Here is a 16,044-nt window from a genome sequence, read left to right on the forward strand (position 1 = left end):
CGTAGAATTGCAGACGTGGAAGGGATCCCGCGGGTCATCTAGCCCAACCCCCTGCAATGCCGCAGTCTCAACTAAAGCAGCCCGGACAGGGGGCCGTCCGCCTCTTAAGTGGCAGAGATGAGGAGGTTGCTGCCTTGTGCTGAGTCAGACCGATCTGCTTCCGTATTGCCTACACTGGCTGGCAGCGGCAACTACTAGGATTTGGGGGGGGGGGTTCCTTCCCTCGTCCTATTTGCATAGAGGACCTTCCCTCGTCCTATTTGCATTATACAGGCTTGTACACACGATGCCTTCGAAGCACTTTCAAAGCAGGTCTTTCTCCCCAAGGAATCCTGGGAACTGTAGTTTCTTTCAAGGTGCTGGGGATTGTAGCTCTGTGAGGGCCGCACTACAGCCCCCAGGACTCTTTGGAGTGGGAGGAATGTGCTTTTTGAAGGGCCACACCACACTGGGGGAAAAACAATACTGTTGAGAGCTGGGTAAATAACTTTGACTCAGGGGAAAGCAAAAGAAAAATAGTTTCCACACCAGGGGTCAGCAAACTTTTTCAGCAGGAGGCCGGTTCAGTGTCCCTCAGACCTTGTGGGGGGCTGGACTATATTTTTGTTAAAAAAAAAAAAAAGAACGGATTCTTATGCCCCACAAATAACCCAGTATGCATTTTAAATAAAAGGACACATTCTACTCATGTGAAAACATGCTGATTCCCAGACCGTCCATGGGCCGGATTTAGAAGGCGATTGGGCCAGATCTGGCCCCTGGGCCTTAGTTTGCCTACCCATGGTCCACACTCTTCTGGGGCTCTAATTTTCACATTAGCACTTAAAACTCCAAACTGAGGAAAGAAAGATGGTTCAAAAGCTGTAAAATATGCCTTCCAACTATTCACAGACATGGCATCAGCTTTATGATTTATTGTCAGCTGATTTAGGGGTGTCACAAAACTCTCCCCCCCCCCAAATGCTGGGAACTGTAGTTTGTTAAAGGTGTTGGAAATTGCAGCTTTGTGGGGGCATACTACAGTTCCCAAGATTCTTTGGGTTCCTTTTGAGGAGCTCTCACCACACTGAGGAAATAGTACAGTTGAGAAAGGAAAGGTAACTTTTGACACAGGATAAAGCAAAATGGAAGGCTAGAAGTCTAATGAACCGGCTGCTCCCAGGGCTGGCCCAAGACATTTTGCCACCTGAGGCACAGTCCACATACAGTAGCTGACTGGACTGGCAGCTGACAATTTAAACGCTGGTAACAAAGCAGCAAACTGAGGATCGCCAAAGAATTGACGCTTTTGAATTATGGTGCTGGAGGAGACTCTTGAGAGTCCCATGGACTGCAAGAAGATCAAACGCATCCATTGTTAAGGAAATCAGCCCTGAGTTCTCACTGGAAGGACAGATCGTGAAGCTGATGCTCCAATACTTTGGCCACCTCATGAGAAGAGAAGACTCACTGGAAAAGACCCTGATGCTGGGAAAGATGGAGGGCACAAGGAGAAGGGGACAACAGAGGACGAGATGGTTGGACAGTGTTCTCAAAACTACAAACATGAATCTGACCAAACTGCAGGTGGCAGTGGAAGACAGGAGTGCCTGGCGTGCTCTGGTCCATGGGGTCACGAAGAGTCGGACACGACTGAACGACTAAACAACAACAACAACAAGGCAGCATCCTCCACCACACATGAAGGCAGCAGGGAAGCTTGCAGGTCTCGGGGCAAATTGAGGGACACATTCATTTTTGCTATCCTAAAGGAGGAACTGGTGGCAGCAGGGGGGCCTCAGTCAGAATGGCTGGGTAGGCTGCTGCCAGAGGCACATTTAGGAGAGCACGACCAGTTCAGTCGCCCTGGGTGCAGAGCTTTGGAAGCACCGCAGAGGACACCACAACTATTATTTAGAATGGAGTCCCAAGACGCAGCGGGAACCAAATTTTGGCTTTGCACAGGGCTCTGCCGGAATTTGGGAGCCCAAGGTCCACCACTGCTGCTGTTTTCCCTTCTCTTCCTCACCACCCGCCTACTGAGGCACCTGTGTCACTCCGCCTATTGACAGGGCTGGGCCAGTCATCTACTTGTACAGTCTCAAATGCCTGATTATCAGCGATCAAGTTTCACATTTCATACAGCGAAAAAACTTCCCATTAATCCCTGAACGGCAAACAGTGAGTGACAGCCAGGCTTTTTTTTTAGTACTCTGTGGTTTTGCCTAATTCCCCGCTTTTGCCCAGTTTTCATGCCCGTCCCCTGCATGTGCCATTTGTTGGCATCTGTCTGTCTCAAGAGACAATGGAGTGCACCTCCGGGGGTGAAGCCAACCCGCTGGAAAATCACAGCACCGGTTGTGGCTGCAGAGACCGGTAACTTTTAAACTTCTGCCTCCCGTGTTGTTTTTGCTGCATTAGCAGCACTAAAGTGACCTCTCTGCGATGTAACCCTGGGCAGTGTGCATATAGGTCCTGGGCTGCCCAGCCGACAAGGCCTTGCTTCTCAGCCTCACTGATGTGGTCCAAAGGAGAGCATACATTTGGCACCAGCTTGGCTGCAAGAGTTACTGGAAGAGGCATAAAATCATAAGGCTATAGGCAGAGACCAGGCCATTTATTTTATTAATTTTCTATACAGCTTTGCATGCCTGAAAAGAAATAGCATATAAGAAATCAAGTCGGACACAACAATTCACTTAGTTCTCTAGCCAGTTAGAAACTCAGATATATAAGCTAGGCGCCTAATGACTCCTTAAAACAGTACACAGCGGAAGAGATAAGACCGTCTTCTGCTCCCACACTCTTCCCAGACAGGCATGTGATTTACACCAATCTCACCTGCAGCATCGGAGGCAGGAAATACTAACAGGTTACAGCCGCCAAAAACAGAATGTCTGGTTGCCATTTTGGGGCCAGGCAGCTCAAAAGTCTTATTTTTCAATACAACTTTTTGGTTCCTGAAATTTAGTCTTGATTGTGCAGTTAAAATATTACAGAGAATTCTACAGCATATTTAAAACAGGCAAGAGCCAAGGATCCCCAGGCATCCACCTTCACCTGCTCCCAAAGTGGCCAGTAACCGGGTGCAAAATGCGCTTGGCGAATTTCAAACACGGATCTATACATAACACTGCAGTGAAGGTGTGGATGTGGTGATAAGACAGGGAAGTCAGCAGAAAACTAAGAACAACTAGCCCCATTTATTCCCATGCTGGAACTATTTTTTCTTTGGTGTGCTCCTTACATTCCTGGGTGGGTTTTTACTCCTTGGTGTGCTTTTTACACTCTGTGGTGCACTTTCACTCTTTTGTTGATTTAGAGCAGTGGAAAGCATGTTACTCTGCATCTTGTACTGCAAAAGCTGTGTTGCTATAGATGATATAGCTGACACCCCTTTTTCTATAGCAGACAGAACAAGGGCCGCCTTGGAGTTATTATTTTCTTCTTTGAGACGTTGGATTTCATCTTCCATCTCATTGGCCCTCTGCTGAAATCCTTCCTTCAGCAGTTCCTCTTGTTCCTGGGAAGTTGAGAAGCACACAGAGACAGTTTAGTTGACGGATGGATAAGAAATGGGTCAGCATCTATGAACAGGGATGGGATCAGGCCCGGCCTGGACCACTTTGTGTGGCAGTTGCGTTTTCGTAGCCAACCAATGCATTTCCCACCGTGTTGCCAAATGGCCTCCAATAAAACCAACTGTCTCCAAACTAGACCTGCTTTTTTATTTTGAGCATATAGGGATTTGTGCAAAATCTGACGTGGTTAAGAGCAACAGGAGCTTGGCTATGCGCAACACACAAAATTCAGCTCAGTCCTGCTCTGTGTCCTCAGGCAAGCCAATATCTCTCAATCCCAGTGGGACCCATACCTTCACAGATAAGAGCCACAGTCAACGCTACAAATATTAATGGACTCTCATTATCCATGACCACTGGCTGAGGCCGATGGGAGCTGGAGGCCACTAACATTTGGAGGGTACCATGCGGACTATTCCACCCTATACTGTATGGGCAAAATTAGATCCTGACCCACCTCAAGGGTTTGTTGTAAAGAGAACAAAGGAATTGTATAAGAAGTTGTTTGAACACTCAGGAAAAGTACTGTAGAAACGCCAGCTAACGTCTATTGAATATATGGAACCTAGGTTTTACCAAGCCACAGTGAGTCACTGAAAAGCTCCCAGACAGAGCAGCCTTCTTGCCTGCAAGAGCATATTATGCCCATTTTAAAGCAGGTTCTCTAGTTAGGGATTTTTCCAGGCACAAATCAAGGTGACGGCAATCACCTTTAAAGCATTAAATAATTTGTTCTTGATTTTGCTTGAAAGACATAGGGTTATGTGTTCTGTATAAAGAGGGTGATGGCATATCCAGGAATATATGGTTTATGTTGAGACATTTAGAAGGGTAAAGGAGGCTATCTGTAAGCTAGATTTGGCCTTGAACGGAGGAAGAGTTCTGCTTCTAAGCATCATCTTAAGAAGAAAGCAGGAGCAGGGGAAATGGGACCATGAACACTGGCCATACTGACTGGGAAAGATGAGAGTTGGCTCCAAACACATCTGGAGGACCACAGACTCTCCACCCCTGGCCTAAATATTGAATCTTCCAGTGGGTCAGTCTGCATCTGACTCAGCTCTATTTACCTTGAGTTTATGCCGTATCATCTTTTCTGTTTCCTCTTCCATCAACTTTTTCTCTTTCTCCATCTTCTCCTTCAACAGCTGGAGCTGTTCATCGTGGCTTCGCTTCTCATCCTCCATCATTTGCTTTAGTCTGGCCTGCTCCTGCTCCAACAGCTTCTGCTGCAGCTGGGCTGCTTCGGCCTGAGCGCGCTGGGCTGGGGGCCAGCGAAGGAAAAGAGACAACATGAATACTGAGGGGGCTGCCATCTCCCCTTCACCCTGTGTTCTGTTCAATGTTCTCTCCTTGCCTGAAGATGAGAATACTACATCTGTCGCTATGCCATTCTGCAAAAAGGTACCACAACTGTAACCCTTCCCTGGGAACTCAGCCAGAGAAGGCCAGGACGCTTACTTTCTAATACATATAATTTATAACATATACTCATTGCCTTACATATGCACCTTCAATTTCCTTCTCTTTGTCGGTCAGGGCGTGGTCCATCTGAAGGAGAGAGTTTGCCACCGCCTGCTTGGATTTCAGGAATTCTTCAAGAGCTTTGTCTGCCTGATAACACATCGAGAGCAAAAGTTATTCATTTTACAGTATAATGGGGGGACAGACGAGATTATATATTGTGATTAAGGGCAAAAATTGGTGTATAGTAAATTAATAATTGTATCTTAATGAGGCACTGAGAAATTGATAATAGTGGTCCCTATCCCTCTCTTATGGTGTTGGAGGAGACTATTGAGAGTCCCATGGACTGCAAGAAGATCAAACCTATCCATTCTTAAGGAAATCAGCCCTGAGTGCTCACTGGAAGGACAGATCCTGAAGCTGAGGCTCCAATACTTTGGCCCCCTCATGAGAAGAGAAGACTCCCTGGAAAAGACCCTGATGTTGGGAAAGATGGAGGGCACAAGGAGAAGGGGACGACAGAGGACGAGATGGTTGGACAGTGTTCTCAAAGCTACAAACATGAGTCTGACCAAACTGCGGGAGGCAGTGGAAGACAGGAGTGCCTGGCGTGCTCTGGTCCATGGGGTCACAAAGAGTCGGACACGACTAAACGACTAAACAACAATCCCTCTCACATAGCCTAGAAGACAAAGATCTCTTTTAAACTATTTTATGTAAACCACTTTAATATATTTTTCATTGAACAGAGTTTATTCATTTTGGTAAGTAGATGAAGAAACTAATTCACTTTGAATCAAGCCCTATTGAATTCAGTGGGGCTTACTCCCAAGAAAATATTCACAGTATTGCACCCCAGGTCTAAAGTTTGGATCTGTCCTCAGTCAGTATAAGAATGCTCATTCTTTGGATATCACAGAAATGCTGGCTTCCTGTCCTACCTGAATTCCTTTCTCAGGTACCAAGTGGTATTTCTTCTCTATTCCGTCCCGTTTCTCCAGATAACGCTGGTAGCCACCAGGCACAGAGTAAATTCCCATCCGGAGCTCATCTTCTAGCTCCTGGGAAAGATCCGTCAGCACGGCAAAGCAGCGGTCAAAAGACGCCTGCTCATTCTTCCTGCAGAACTCTTCCTTTTTCTGCTTCAGCTCTTGCTACGAGAGACAGAAAATTGGCAGAAAGATGATCTGTTAATAATGATGAAAAAGCTTTTCCTCTTCAGTGGAAAGACTTACTAACAAGGCCACATCAAAACTACAGTACAAATTTCAATTGACTTAGCTGTCCCCACTCCCACCAAAAATCGTGGGAACTGGCTACGACACCAATGATCTAGAACGGCTGCATTTCTAAAATGTAGGCCAGTTTAAGTTGTCTGGCTCCACCCTTCCTAAAGTTTAAAACTAAGTGTGTACCCAATCAAATTGCAACCCTACCCATCTTCTGGGATATGTGTTTGTCTTCCATTTCATCTGGAGAATGTGTCTTTCACAGGTAACAAAGTGAGCAATCCTACAGCAAGATGCTCCACAATGAACGGGCTAGGATCCAGCGGATCTCTGGCTGAGCCAGGAAGTTCCCCACACAAGCAAGCTATGCTGGCTTCGCTCCCTCATGCTCGGTTCAGTCGGGGATACACCAGAGTATCCCCCTGATCCCGGTTCAGCCATGACTCACATCTCGAGCTGGCCTAAAGCCTGAAAAGAGGGCATTTAAGGGGCATGATGGGGGCAGGATGGGGGGGGGAATCCTAGGCCTATTCTGCTCAGTCATGTGACCTGGAAACCCAATGAAAACTCAGATGGCCAAGGGGATGGTGCAGTTCAAACACATTTTACAGGTTTGTTCTCCCTCTGCCAGGCTTAGGATTGCTAAGCAAGCAGCAGCTCAATAGCTGAATGGAGTTTGGTGTATAACTTTACACCAGCTTAGCTTATACCAACCTGCTTTATGTCACCTTTCTGTGTTCCTTTTTGCCTTCGGATAACAAGAGGCTGTCTCCATTCTGAAGAGAGAGATTTTTAGGAAACCGTACAAGTTTTGGAGGACCCTCCTAACTGTGATGCTCAGAGCTATGCTAGGTAAGTGTTTATTTTATTTATTTTTTCCTGATCTTGTTTTCTTCTAAATGTTTCCTTCAGCCAATTAACATTTATGTAGGAAGACAAGAAGCTCCCTCGTACAGAGTCAGACCAGTATTGTCTCTATCCTTGGGGCAGAGGTGTTGTTGTTTTTTAAAAAAAGAGAACAGATTTACCTCAAGCTTCTCTTGTGATTTTTTTACCAACGCATCGCCAAAGGCACGGGACATGAAGATGCCAGTGGCTTCCCTCTCACACTCGGCATGCACCGCCAGCAGCTCATTGACGGAGCCCGTGGGCAGTTTCAACCGCTGCCCCATCCGCTCTTCGTAACAGGAAATGGCATCACACACAGCTGCTGCGTTCTCAATCTCTGCCAGGGCCAGCACGGCATTCTCCAAGCAGGGCAAATCCCCGCTGTTGATAGCATTGACGTAGGTCTTCACCAGGTTCTGAAGCACTGAAGAGGGAAGAATTGGGCAAAGTCACCAAATCAGAAATGGCAGAACAGGGATGCCCATCCCACTTAACCTTTGTACGCCGAGGAAATGTATCCCGAGTCAAACATCTTTCAAACGTTTGTACTCTAACTGGGGCACGTCATCCACTGTACCTGCAGATTTCTCATAAAAGAAATAGATATTCTGCACAAAACAAGAGGCAGAGAAGACATGTTTTTAAAAGTAATGTTCTGGCCCTCACGCCTGTAGAAAATAACCTGAAATATGAAGGAAGCACTTGGGAATGCTTAAAAAGCAGAGATTTCTCTGGCCTGCACCCACATCTCATTCCTAATTATTATTACCTCTCTATGCTACATATGTATTATTGCCTTCCGTACTTCTGGTTCTTGCCAAAACTGGAAGCAGCCCAATCCATAACTCATCGTCAGCACAGTGTGTATCCTGCAGTCCTGGGGCCACACTGTGATAAGTATGAAAAAGCACAACTGGGCTCAGAACCCAGCTCAGAACCAATATTTTATTGAATACAAGAAATAAAACATCAACAAAACAAAGAACAAAGCCCCTATATTAGCAGCACCATGGGGAATTAACTCTGCAGAAATAGGCATGGAAGGGCTTGGTCTATTAACTCTCAATAAGTAAAAGGGGAGGGGGTGAACAGGCTTTTTAGTAGCCAAATGTCATGGGTTCAAGTCCTTGCTTGCTGCAGAAGCATAATAAATGATGTAAGCGTTTAAAACAATGCATACAATGTTGCTTTCTGCACAAATGACGCAACCAAATTTCTCTGAAAGTAGAATTTGGGTTTCATCACAGAATCGTGTATATAGTTTTCAAAATAAATTCTAGGTAAATGATGTTCAGCAGGCAATCAAGTGAGCAGCTTACACGCAATTCAGCCTGGACGTGAACAAAGAAATTATCAAACTGCAGAGCAAGGCAAACTAAAGCATTTTCTACAGTCAGGTGGGTCACTATTGGTTTCTGATGTCACCTGATTCCTTCTTGGCTGGTAGCTGAGTAACACCATTCACCTCAACCTGACAGCTTCCTACACCCCCAAACTGCTCTGGAGGAAAAAGCCCCCCATACATGGGGTTCCCAGACTGAGACCAGTTATTAGTATTATTAGAACGGCACTGGGTAAAACTAATTACTTTACTCAGAATGGTTCCCTACCCACCAACCCCAGCCTACAATCTTTCAAAAATGTTCCCTACTTATTCCTGTCACAACTTGGCCTCCCGGGACTGTCTTGGGTCGAGATGTCTCCCAGATGTGTTGGCAGAAACGGCCCACCGGCTCCAAGAAATCTTCCTCCAAATCATCTTCTTCCAGTTCCTCCAGCCGAGACAACTTTTTCTTGCTAGCTGGGCGGTCAAACGTGAAACATTTCCGCGAAGGAAAGAATCTGCGGATACACGACCTGGGCATGTTGCACCTCTGGATTTGCTCACTATTACCTGGGGGAGAAGAAGTGTGAGTACACGAGACAATCTGTTACTATCGCCAAATTCCACAGAAAATGTGCCAACCATCTCCCTGGTGGAGCAAACTCACCTGGTTACCTGTAAACATTCAATTCTCCATGCCAACTCAACTGACACCTGAGGTCCCAAGGCTTGCTGTAAAGTGAGTTAGGATATTGCTCTCTGTTTCAGCACTCCAATGTTATGGCCTTGCTCTGAGTACAGTGGTACCTCGGGCTAAGTACTTAATTCGTTCCGGAGGTCCATTCTTAGCCTGAAACTGTTCTTAACCTGAAGCACCAATTTAGCTAATGGGGCCTCCCGCTGCCACCGGAGCACGATTTCTGTTCTCATCCTGAAGCAAAGTTCTTAACCTGAGGTACTATTTCTGGGTTAGTGGAGTCTATAACCTGAAGCATCTGTAACCTGAGGTACCACTGTATATATATTTCCCTCTTCATAGCGCACTTACAGCTCGCATGTGTATATTTGAGATTAGCGGGTAAGACTCCTATTTCATAGGAGTTTCAGGGAGCCCAGTCCAACTGTACAAGCAACTAACCTGGTGGTATGAGGTTTTTCACAATTTTGTGGCTTTTAGCTTTTACAGTTTGGGTGTTGGCATTGTAATTGTTGTAGGGCGTTTGTAAACCTCCCTGGGAACACAACTGAGGATTAGCTTGAAGGGTTATTACTCATGCAGTCTGCAGCCAGAGACATGTGCCTCAGGACCCGGTGGGATATATCTCTGTCTTGCTCCATGTAGCACAGGGGAAATCAGTTAAACCTCTTTAGCCCTCAGTGGCTATGTGACTGGATACATTAACCCACTTGAATATTAGGCCTTTTTGACTTAAATCAGTTGTGCACCTCTAAACTAGCTCCAAACTGCGAGAGGCAGTGGAAGACAGGAGTGCCTGGCGTGCTCTGGTCCATGGGGTCACGAAGAGTCGGACACGACTGAACGACTAAACAACAACAACAAACTAGCAGTGTCCTCTCCCCATCTCAGACACTGCATTTTCTTTCTTGCAGTTACTGTACCTTTCTGGAGTCTCAAGGCATTCTCCAGGTACCCGTCCTCAGTGACGGGGTGTCCATCTATCTCCAGCTGTAGTGTGAAATCCCGCACTGCCCAGATGAAGTCTGGGAAGAAACGGACAAATTCGGCAGAGTTCTCCTCCTCTGCATCTTCCCCAGAGGAAGCTTTTGCTTTAATCTTTTTTGTCAGCTCAGTGACATAGCTGGGGAGTGATAAGGAAAACAATTCCAGGGCTGGTTTGGGGCCTGTTTGAACCTGCAGTTGTGGGCTGGCCAAAAATGATGATACGGCTTTTGAGCAGAGAGATTTATACTACAGAAAGACCACATATAGTCATACCTTGGAAGTCGAACGGAATCTGTTCTGGAGGGCTGTTCAACTTCCAAAACAGTCGGAAACCAAAGTGCAGCTTCTGATTGGCTGCAGGAAGCTCTGGCAGCCAATCGGAAGCTGTGCCAGACGTTCGGCTTCCGAAAATCGTTCAAAAACACTCACTTCCAGTTTTCGATCGCTCGGGAACAGAAATGCATGAGTTCCAAGGCATTCAGCAACCAAGGTACGACTGTATTGCAACTGTAATTTAGGCAGGGTTTTGTGGCAAGGGGCTGACATCTCTCATTTTCACACCTTAAGGTCAATTCCTTTTTTTATGTCTTCTGGAGTTCCTGCCTGCACCCCCAGCCCCTTATCTATCTGTAAAACATATCTGTGGAGGTTCCCAATTTGCAGCTGTAATCACTGATCCACCCCCCTCACAACGTGTCCCAATGAGCTCCTCGCCCACCTTCCAATCCTGGGAGATTGCCTGCCTCTTCTATCGGCTGCATCCCCTCTGTGTTTCCTCCTTCACCACCCCGTAGATCCTCAGCATCATGCAGACCACTCTAAGCATCACGGAGTCTCAGACCAGGAGAGTTCATTCCACCTGCTTCTGCATCAAGAGATCTGTCTCCCATGGAGTGAAACCCCTAGGGGGACAACCTTCAACTGCCTCCTCCTAGATCCTCCAGGCCAAGCACACAAGTCCAGCTGGGATTTCTGATGCCCCAAAAGGATACTGCAGGTTCTCCAGGGCATTTTGGTCAATGGTGCCTATGCTGTTGTACACCAGGGTGCTGCTGAGAAGAATGGCCAGGGCAAAGATCCACGAGTCGTTCTGTGTGTTCCCCTGAAACAGAAATATAAATATCAGTTACCACCAGGGGGGTTTTCAGCCAGAACTCAGTTCTGCCACCTCTCTGGTAGACACCATTGCCATTAACACACACCACAATTGCTTCATTATGTAAATAATGTTCAGAATACCACAACACACACTTGTCTCTGAAACCTTGTCGCTGAAGAAGCCCAATGGGTGAAACAAGGGTGTATCCTGAGAACTGGACTATCATCAGCTGCCTTATTGCAGTGGCGTAGTGTGGGTTGTCAGCACCCGGGGCAAGGCAAGTAATTTGCGCCCCCTAACCCGTGGAGCTAGGTAGGGGCAGAGAGCTGCGAGTGCGAGCGCGCCCCCCCCCCAGATGTTGCGGCCGGTGCGGCCGGCACCCCCTGCACCCCCCACGCTACGCCACTGCCTTATTGTTACTAAGTAGTTCTGTTTGTTACACTCTTAAGACATAGGACGATGCAGAAGGAAGATATCAGTATGAAATGTCGTTGCCCACAGGAACTGTACGTTGTAATCGTTGGACTTGACAATCTTTGGACTTGACTATCCTTGGACGTTACGACAATAAAAACATACAGAAGGTTAATAGTAATGTGATATGTTATTGTCACCAGGAACTGTGCTTTGCAATTTTTTGATATGACAATTATATATACAGTAGTACCTCAGGTTAAGTACTTAATTCGTTCCAGAGGTCCGTACTTAACCTGAAACTTTTCTTAACCTGAAGCACCACTTTAGCTAATGGGGCCTCCTGCTGCCACTGTGCCGCGGGAGCCCGATTTCTGTTCTCATCCTGAAGCAAAGTTCTTAACCTGAAGCACTATTTCTGGGTTAGCGGAGTCTGTAACCTGAAGCTTATGTAACCTGAGGTACCACTGTAATGTTATTATATAATGTTATGTTACTTTACTTTACAGCCAGTTACGTGTGTCTTGTGGTATTCTTAACACCAGGCCAGCATATTTTGTCACAAGGCTCTTTTGAAAGGGCTAGTCTTCTGCAGTAATCCTAGCTCCCAGCTCACCTTCTGCACATCACCCAACCCTTCTGTGTCCAGCAACAGCAGTGTGAGGTCAGGCCTGTGAGGGTGAGGGAGGCACCACATCCAGATGCCCTTTGTAAGCCCCTGCACTGTGGCACCCAAGCAGAAACCTGAGGAAAGAGCAGGCAATGATTCAGAGAGAGAAAACAACAGGTGCCAAGGCTTAAGGCGCAGGTCACTGGGAAACCCCACTGAACTCAATGAAACATTTGTCACAGCCCCATCATTGCTTTAAAGCACACTCACCCCCCAAGAATCATGGGAACTGTATTTTGCTTGGGTGCTGGGAATAGTAGCTCAGCAAGTAGTAAACTACAGTTCCCAGGCTTTAGGTTTATGGTGCAGATGTGACCTGACTTCTGAGTAAAGAGGGATCAGATGAGCTACTCTTTCTGGTTTAAACCCCTAGCACCTGTCCCCTTAGTGAATGAAAACTTAAGTGCACATAACAAAGAAGAACCTATGTAAGCTGTAAAGTGTCGTGCACATTGAACCTGGGACTAGGATGTGGAAGAACAGAGTTGGAATCCACACAGGGAGACCTTGGGCTAGTTCAGGGGTCAGTAACCTTTTTCAGCCGTGGGCCGGTCCACCATCCCTCAGACCATGTGGTGGGCCAGACTATATTTTGAAGGGGGGGAAATGAACAAATTCCTATGCCCCACAAATAACCCAGAGATGCATTATAATAAAGGACACATTCTACTCATTCTGATTCCAGGACTGTCTGAGGGCCGGATTGAGAAGGTGATTGGGCCGCATCTGGCCTACGGGCCTTATGTTGCCTACCCTAGTTGCTGTCTCTCAGCTGAACCTACCTCACAGGGTTGCTGTGAGCATAAAATGTATATGGGGAAAACTGAATACCACTTGGAGCTCCTTGGAGGAAACATGGGGTATATTTATAATAAAAAATAACCTGCCGTATTTCCGGACCCTCTTGTGAATTCTGCTGAGTGGGGACCCCAAACCTCTGCCTCAAAGTCCTATCTCCCCTCTGGTTCTGTATAAATATTAATTTACACCTCTTCCTCCATGCTTCTTCCCAGGCTAGGCAGAAAACACAGGGGCTCCGATACTCCATTCCAGACACACCAGACACCACTGCCTTGCTCCTCATGCGAAGCTACTAGACTCCAGCCCTTCCCTTGAGCAACGGGGAATATTCATGAAGCCAGTCACCTTTTCTCTTGCCGGCAAGCCTGTTCATGAGGTAGGACTTGCCAGTGCGGTACAACCCCGCAATGGCCACCACCACCACCGGCTGGCGGATCCTGGCAAGCACCTCTGCAGCCTCCCGGTTCACCACCAGCTTCCCGTCCGGCATGTTCTCAATTAGGCAAACAGGAGCCGCCATGTGGACCTGCCCTGACGCCATCGTGCAAAAGATAATGGGTCTGCAAAAGGAAAACAGAGGAGCTCACAACACAGTGGAAACTCAAGTGTGTCTCTGCCTATTAGTGAGTCAGTGTTTCCCAAACTTGGGTCTCCAGCTGTTTTTGGACTACAGTTCCCATCATCCCTGACCACTGGTCCTGCTAGCTAGGGATGGTGGGAGTTGTAGTCCAATTCAATTCAAGTTTCTCTCTGCCTGTGAGCCCATGAATGAGTGAAACCTGACTGGAAAAAGAGTTCAGGAAGGGCACAAATCACGAATCAGCTTCGCCTCACTGGGATCCCAGATATCTTCTGGAACCTGAAAGTTACCCAGTTGGACATTCTCAGGATAGTTGTGACAAGTCTACATCTGTCCTAGATGCTGTCATTTTTCTTTCATGCACACCTGGAAATATACTTTGTCCGTGCTGTCACCATTCGCCTCCCAGCACCACACCTATGGCTTTCATTTTATCGCAACTGATGCGAAGCCGGCAGAACTGCCCCCCTCCCCATTTAATGGTGTGCTGACATTTTAATTTCCGCCCCTCCCATGCCTCTGTTTCAAGAGCCATGTATTATTTCTACTACCGGCATCTTTTGAAGCAAAAGTTCTAGCTGCACGCTGCAGCCACGAAAGCAAAAGTCTCCACTGCAAAGGTCAGTGCGGGGGGGGGGGGGGGGAACGACACGGGACTTGCGTGTTTGATTAACCCTTTCCTTGCCAGCCCCCTCCCCGCTGCTAGGATTCCCTTCCTCGCAGGTGTGCCAAAACTTGAATGAAAGATTGGGGCGGCCCCGGTAAGCTCCGCCCCGCATAATCGATCACATGACACGGTGCACGCACCCCATTTGAGTGACAATGCCTATCAACTTGAGGCGGCGGCGGTCAAATATTTTATGGGGGGCGCAAAGACCCCCTCGGAACTGGTTCCTACACTCCCTCGGCTGCTTTTGCTCCTGGCTAAGAGTCCCGCGCCGTGTTTACCTTGCAAAAAGAAAGGAGCGCTAGGGGTTAACAACAACAGCGACATCGCGAAGTTGCCGCTTCTTACTTTTTGGTGTTGTTTTCTTTTTGCAGGGACGGGCCTCGGGAGGATGGGTCTTGACCGGACTCGATTGTTGCGGGTTCTCTCTTGCAGACGAGCTGGCAGGCCGGCAGGAAGAGGGAGAGAGCTTTGCTCGGAGTTCCCAGCGGAGACAGCAGGAGAAGCTCAAGCCTCGCCTTCAGGGTAAGAGCAAGAACTCAGGAATTGCGAGACGCTTCTGTGGCTCGAAAGCTCTTGCAGCGCCCCAGCTGCCCTTTCAGGAAATGGGAGGTCGTCGCGACCAATCAGCCTCCTTTATTGCCCTGGCGACGCTTCAAAATATGCGAGGACCGAAAGCGAAAGTGCCCGGGCTCCGCACCTCTTTCTCTGAAAGGAGCGCGATTCCGGGAAACGAGCAAACAGAAAGGCAGGTGGAATTAAGCAATGGGGGTGGGTGGGAATCCTTCCAGTAGCACCGGTGTTATGTACTGAGTTGGATCCAAACTGCAGCATGCCAGGCACTCCTGTCATCCACTGCCTCTCGCAGTTTGGTCAGACTCATCTTGGTAGCTTCGAGAACACTGTCCAACCATCTCGTCCTCTGTCGTCCCCTTCTCCTTGTGCCCTCCATCTTTCCCAACATCAGGGTCTTTTCCAGGGAGTCTTCTCTTCTCATGAGGTGGCCAAAGTATTGGAGCCTCAGCTTCACGATCTGTCCTTCCAGTGAGCACTCAGGTCTAATTTCCTTAAGAATGGATGCGTTTGATCTTCTTGCAGTCCATGGGACTCTCAAGAGTCTCCTCCATCGACCTTCTGATCAGCAAGTCCTAGGCTCTGTGGTTTAATCCACAGCGCCACCCGTGTCCCAGCAAGTTTGTTAGGAGACAGTAAATGTTCACTGGTTTGCACAGACTGCTAACTGCCTTCCTAGGAAACAGGAGGCTCATTAGAACCAACAGGATAATCCTACTGCCCAAATTGGAAGATGTGGGGAAAATAAAAACAAACTCAAAACAACCCAGTCTCTCTCTAATTCTCTGTTTCTTAGCTCTTAATTTTGTCATGTTTAAAGTTGTGAAATTTCTTGTGCACATTAGAAATCAAAGCAGCCACGAATGCTTCTCCATTTGCTAGCCCGCTGCACTCAAGACGTTCTCAGTGAACTAAATCCAGCAGAGATAAAGAGTTTTTAATAGATAACAAATTGGATAATTAAAAAAGATGTGGATTACGCAGAGTAGTAGAAAAGCAAACAAACCAGGAAAAGCGTGGAAGGGAAGTCATTAGGTATTAGTATACATGCTGTGTTTGGTACAAGTTGTAAGTGGGACAGAGGGATG

The 16,044-nt window shown here is 47.4% G+C and overlaps 1 protein-coding gene across 1 annotated transcript; it reads right to left on the minus strand.

Annotated features, from left to right (window-relative positions):
• Positions 1 to 2,581: 2,581 nt before the first annotated feature.
• LOC310684309 (guanylate-binding protein 1-like) lies at positions 2,582 to 15,104 on the minus strand. Its single transcript, XM_083455238.1, has 11 exons — positions 14,732 to 15,104; positions 13,482 to 13,696; positions 12,282 to 12,409; positions 11,145 to 11,254; positions 10,089 to 10,288; positions 8,796 to 9,038; positions 7,285 to 7,568; positions 5,969 to 6,181; positions 5,072 to 5,174; positions 4,631 to 4,824; positions 2,582 to 3,502 (listed from the first exon to the last, which is right to left on the minus strand). Exons 2-11 carry the CDS (start codon positions 13,675 to 13,677, stop codon positions 3,200 to 3,202), a joined length of 1,974 nt encoding a protein of 657 aa, XP_083311364.1. The 5' UTR covers positions 13,678 to 13,696; positions 14,732 to 15,104; the 3' UTR covers positions 2,582 to 3,199.
• Positions 15,105 to 16,044: the final 940 nt, after the last annotated feature.

The sequence above is a fragment of the Podarcis tiliguerta genome (assembly GCF_965153285.1).
Source record: "Podarcis tiliguerta genome assembly, chromosome: 8".
NCBI lineage: Eukaryota > Metazoa > Chordata > Lepidosauria > Squamata > Lacertidae > Podarcis > Podarcis tiliguerta.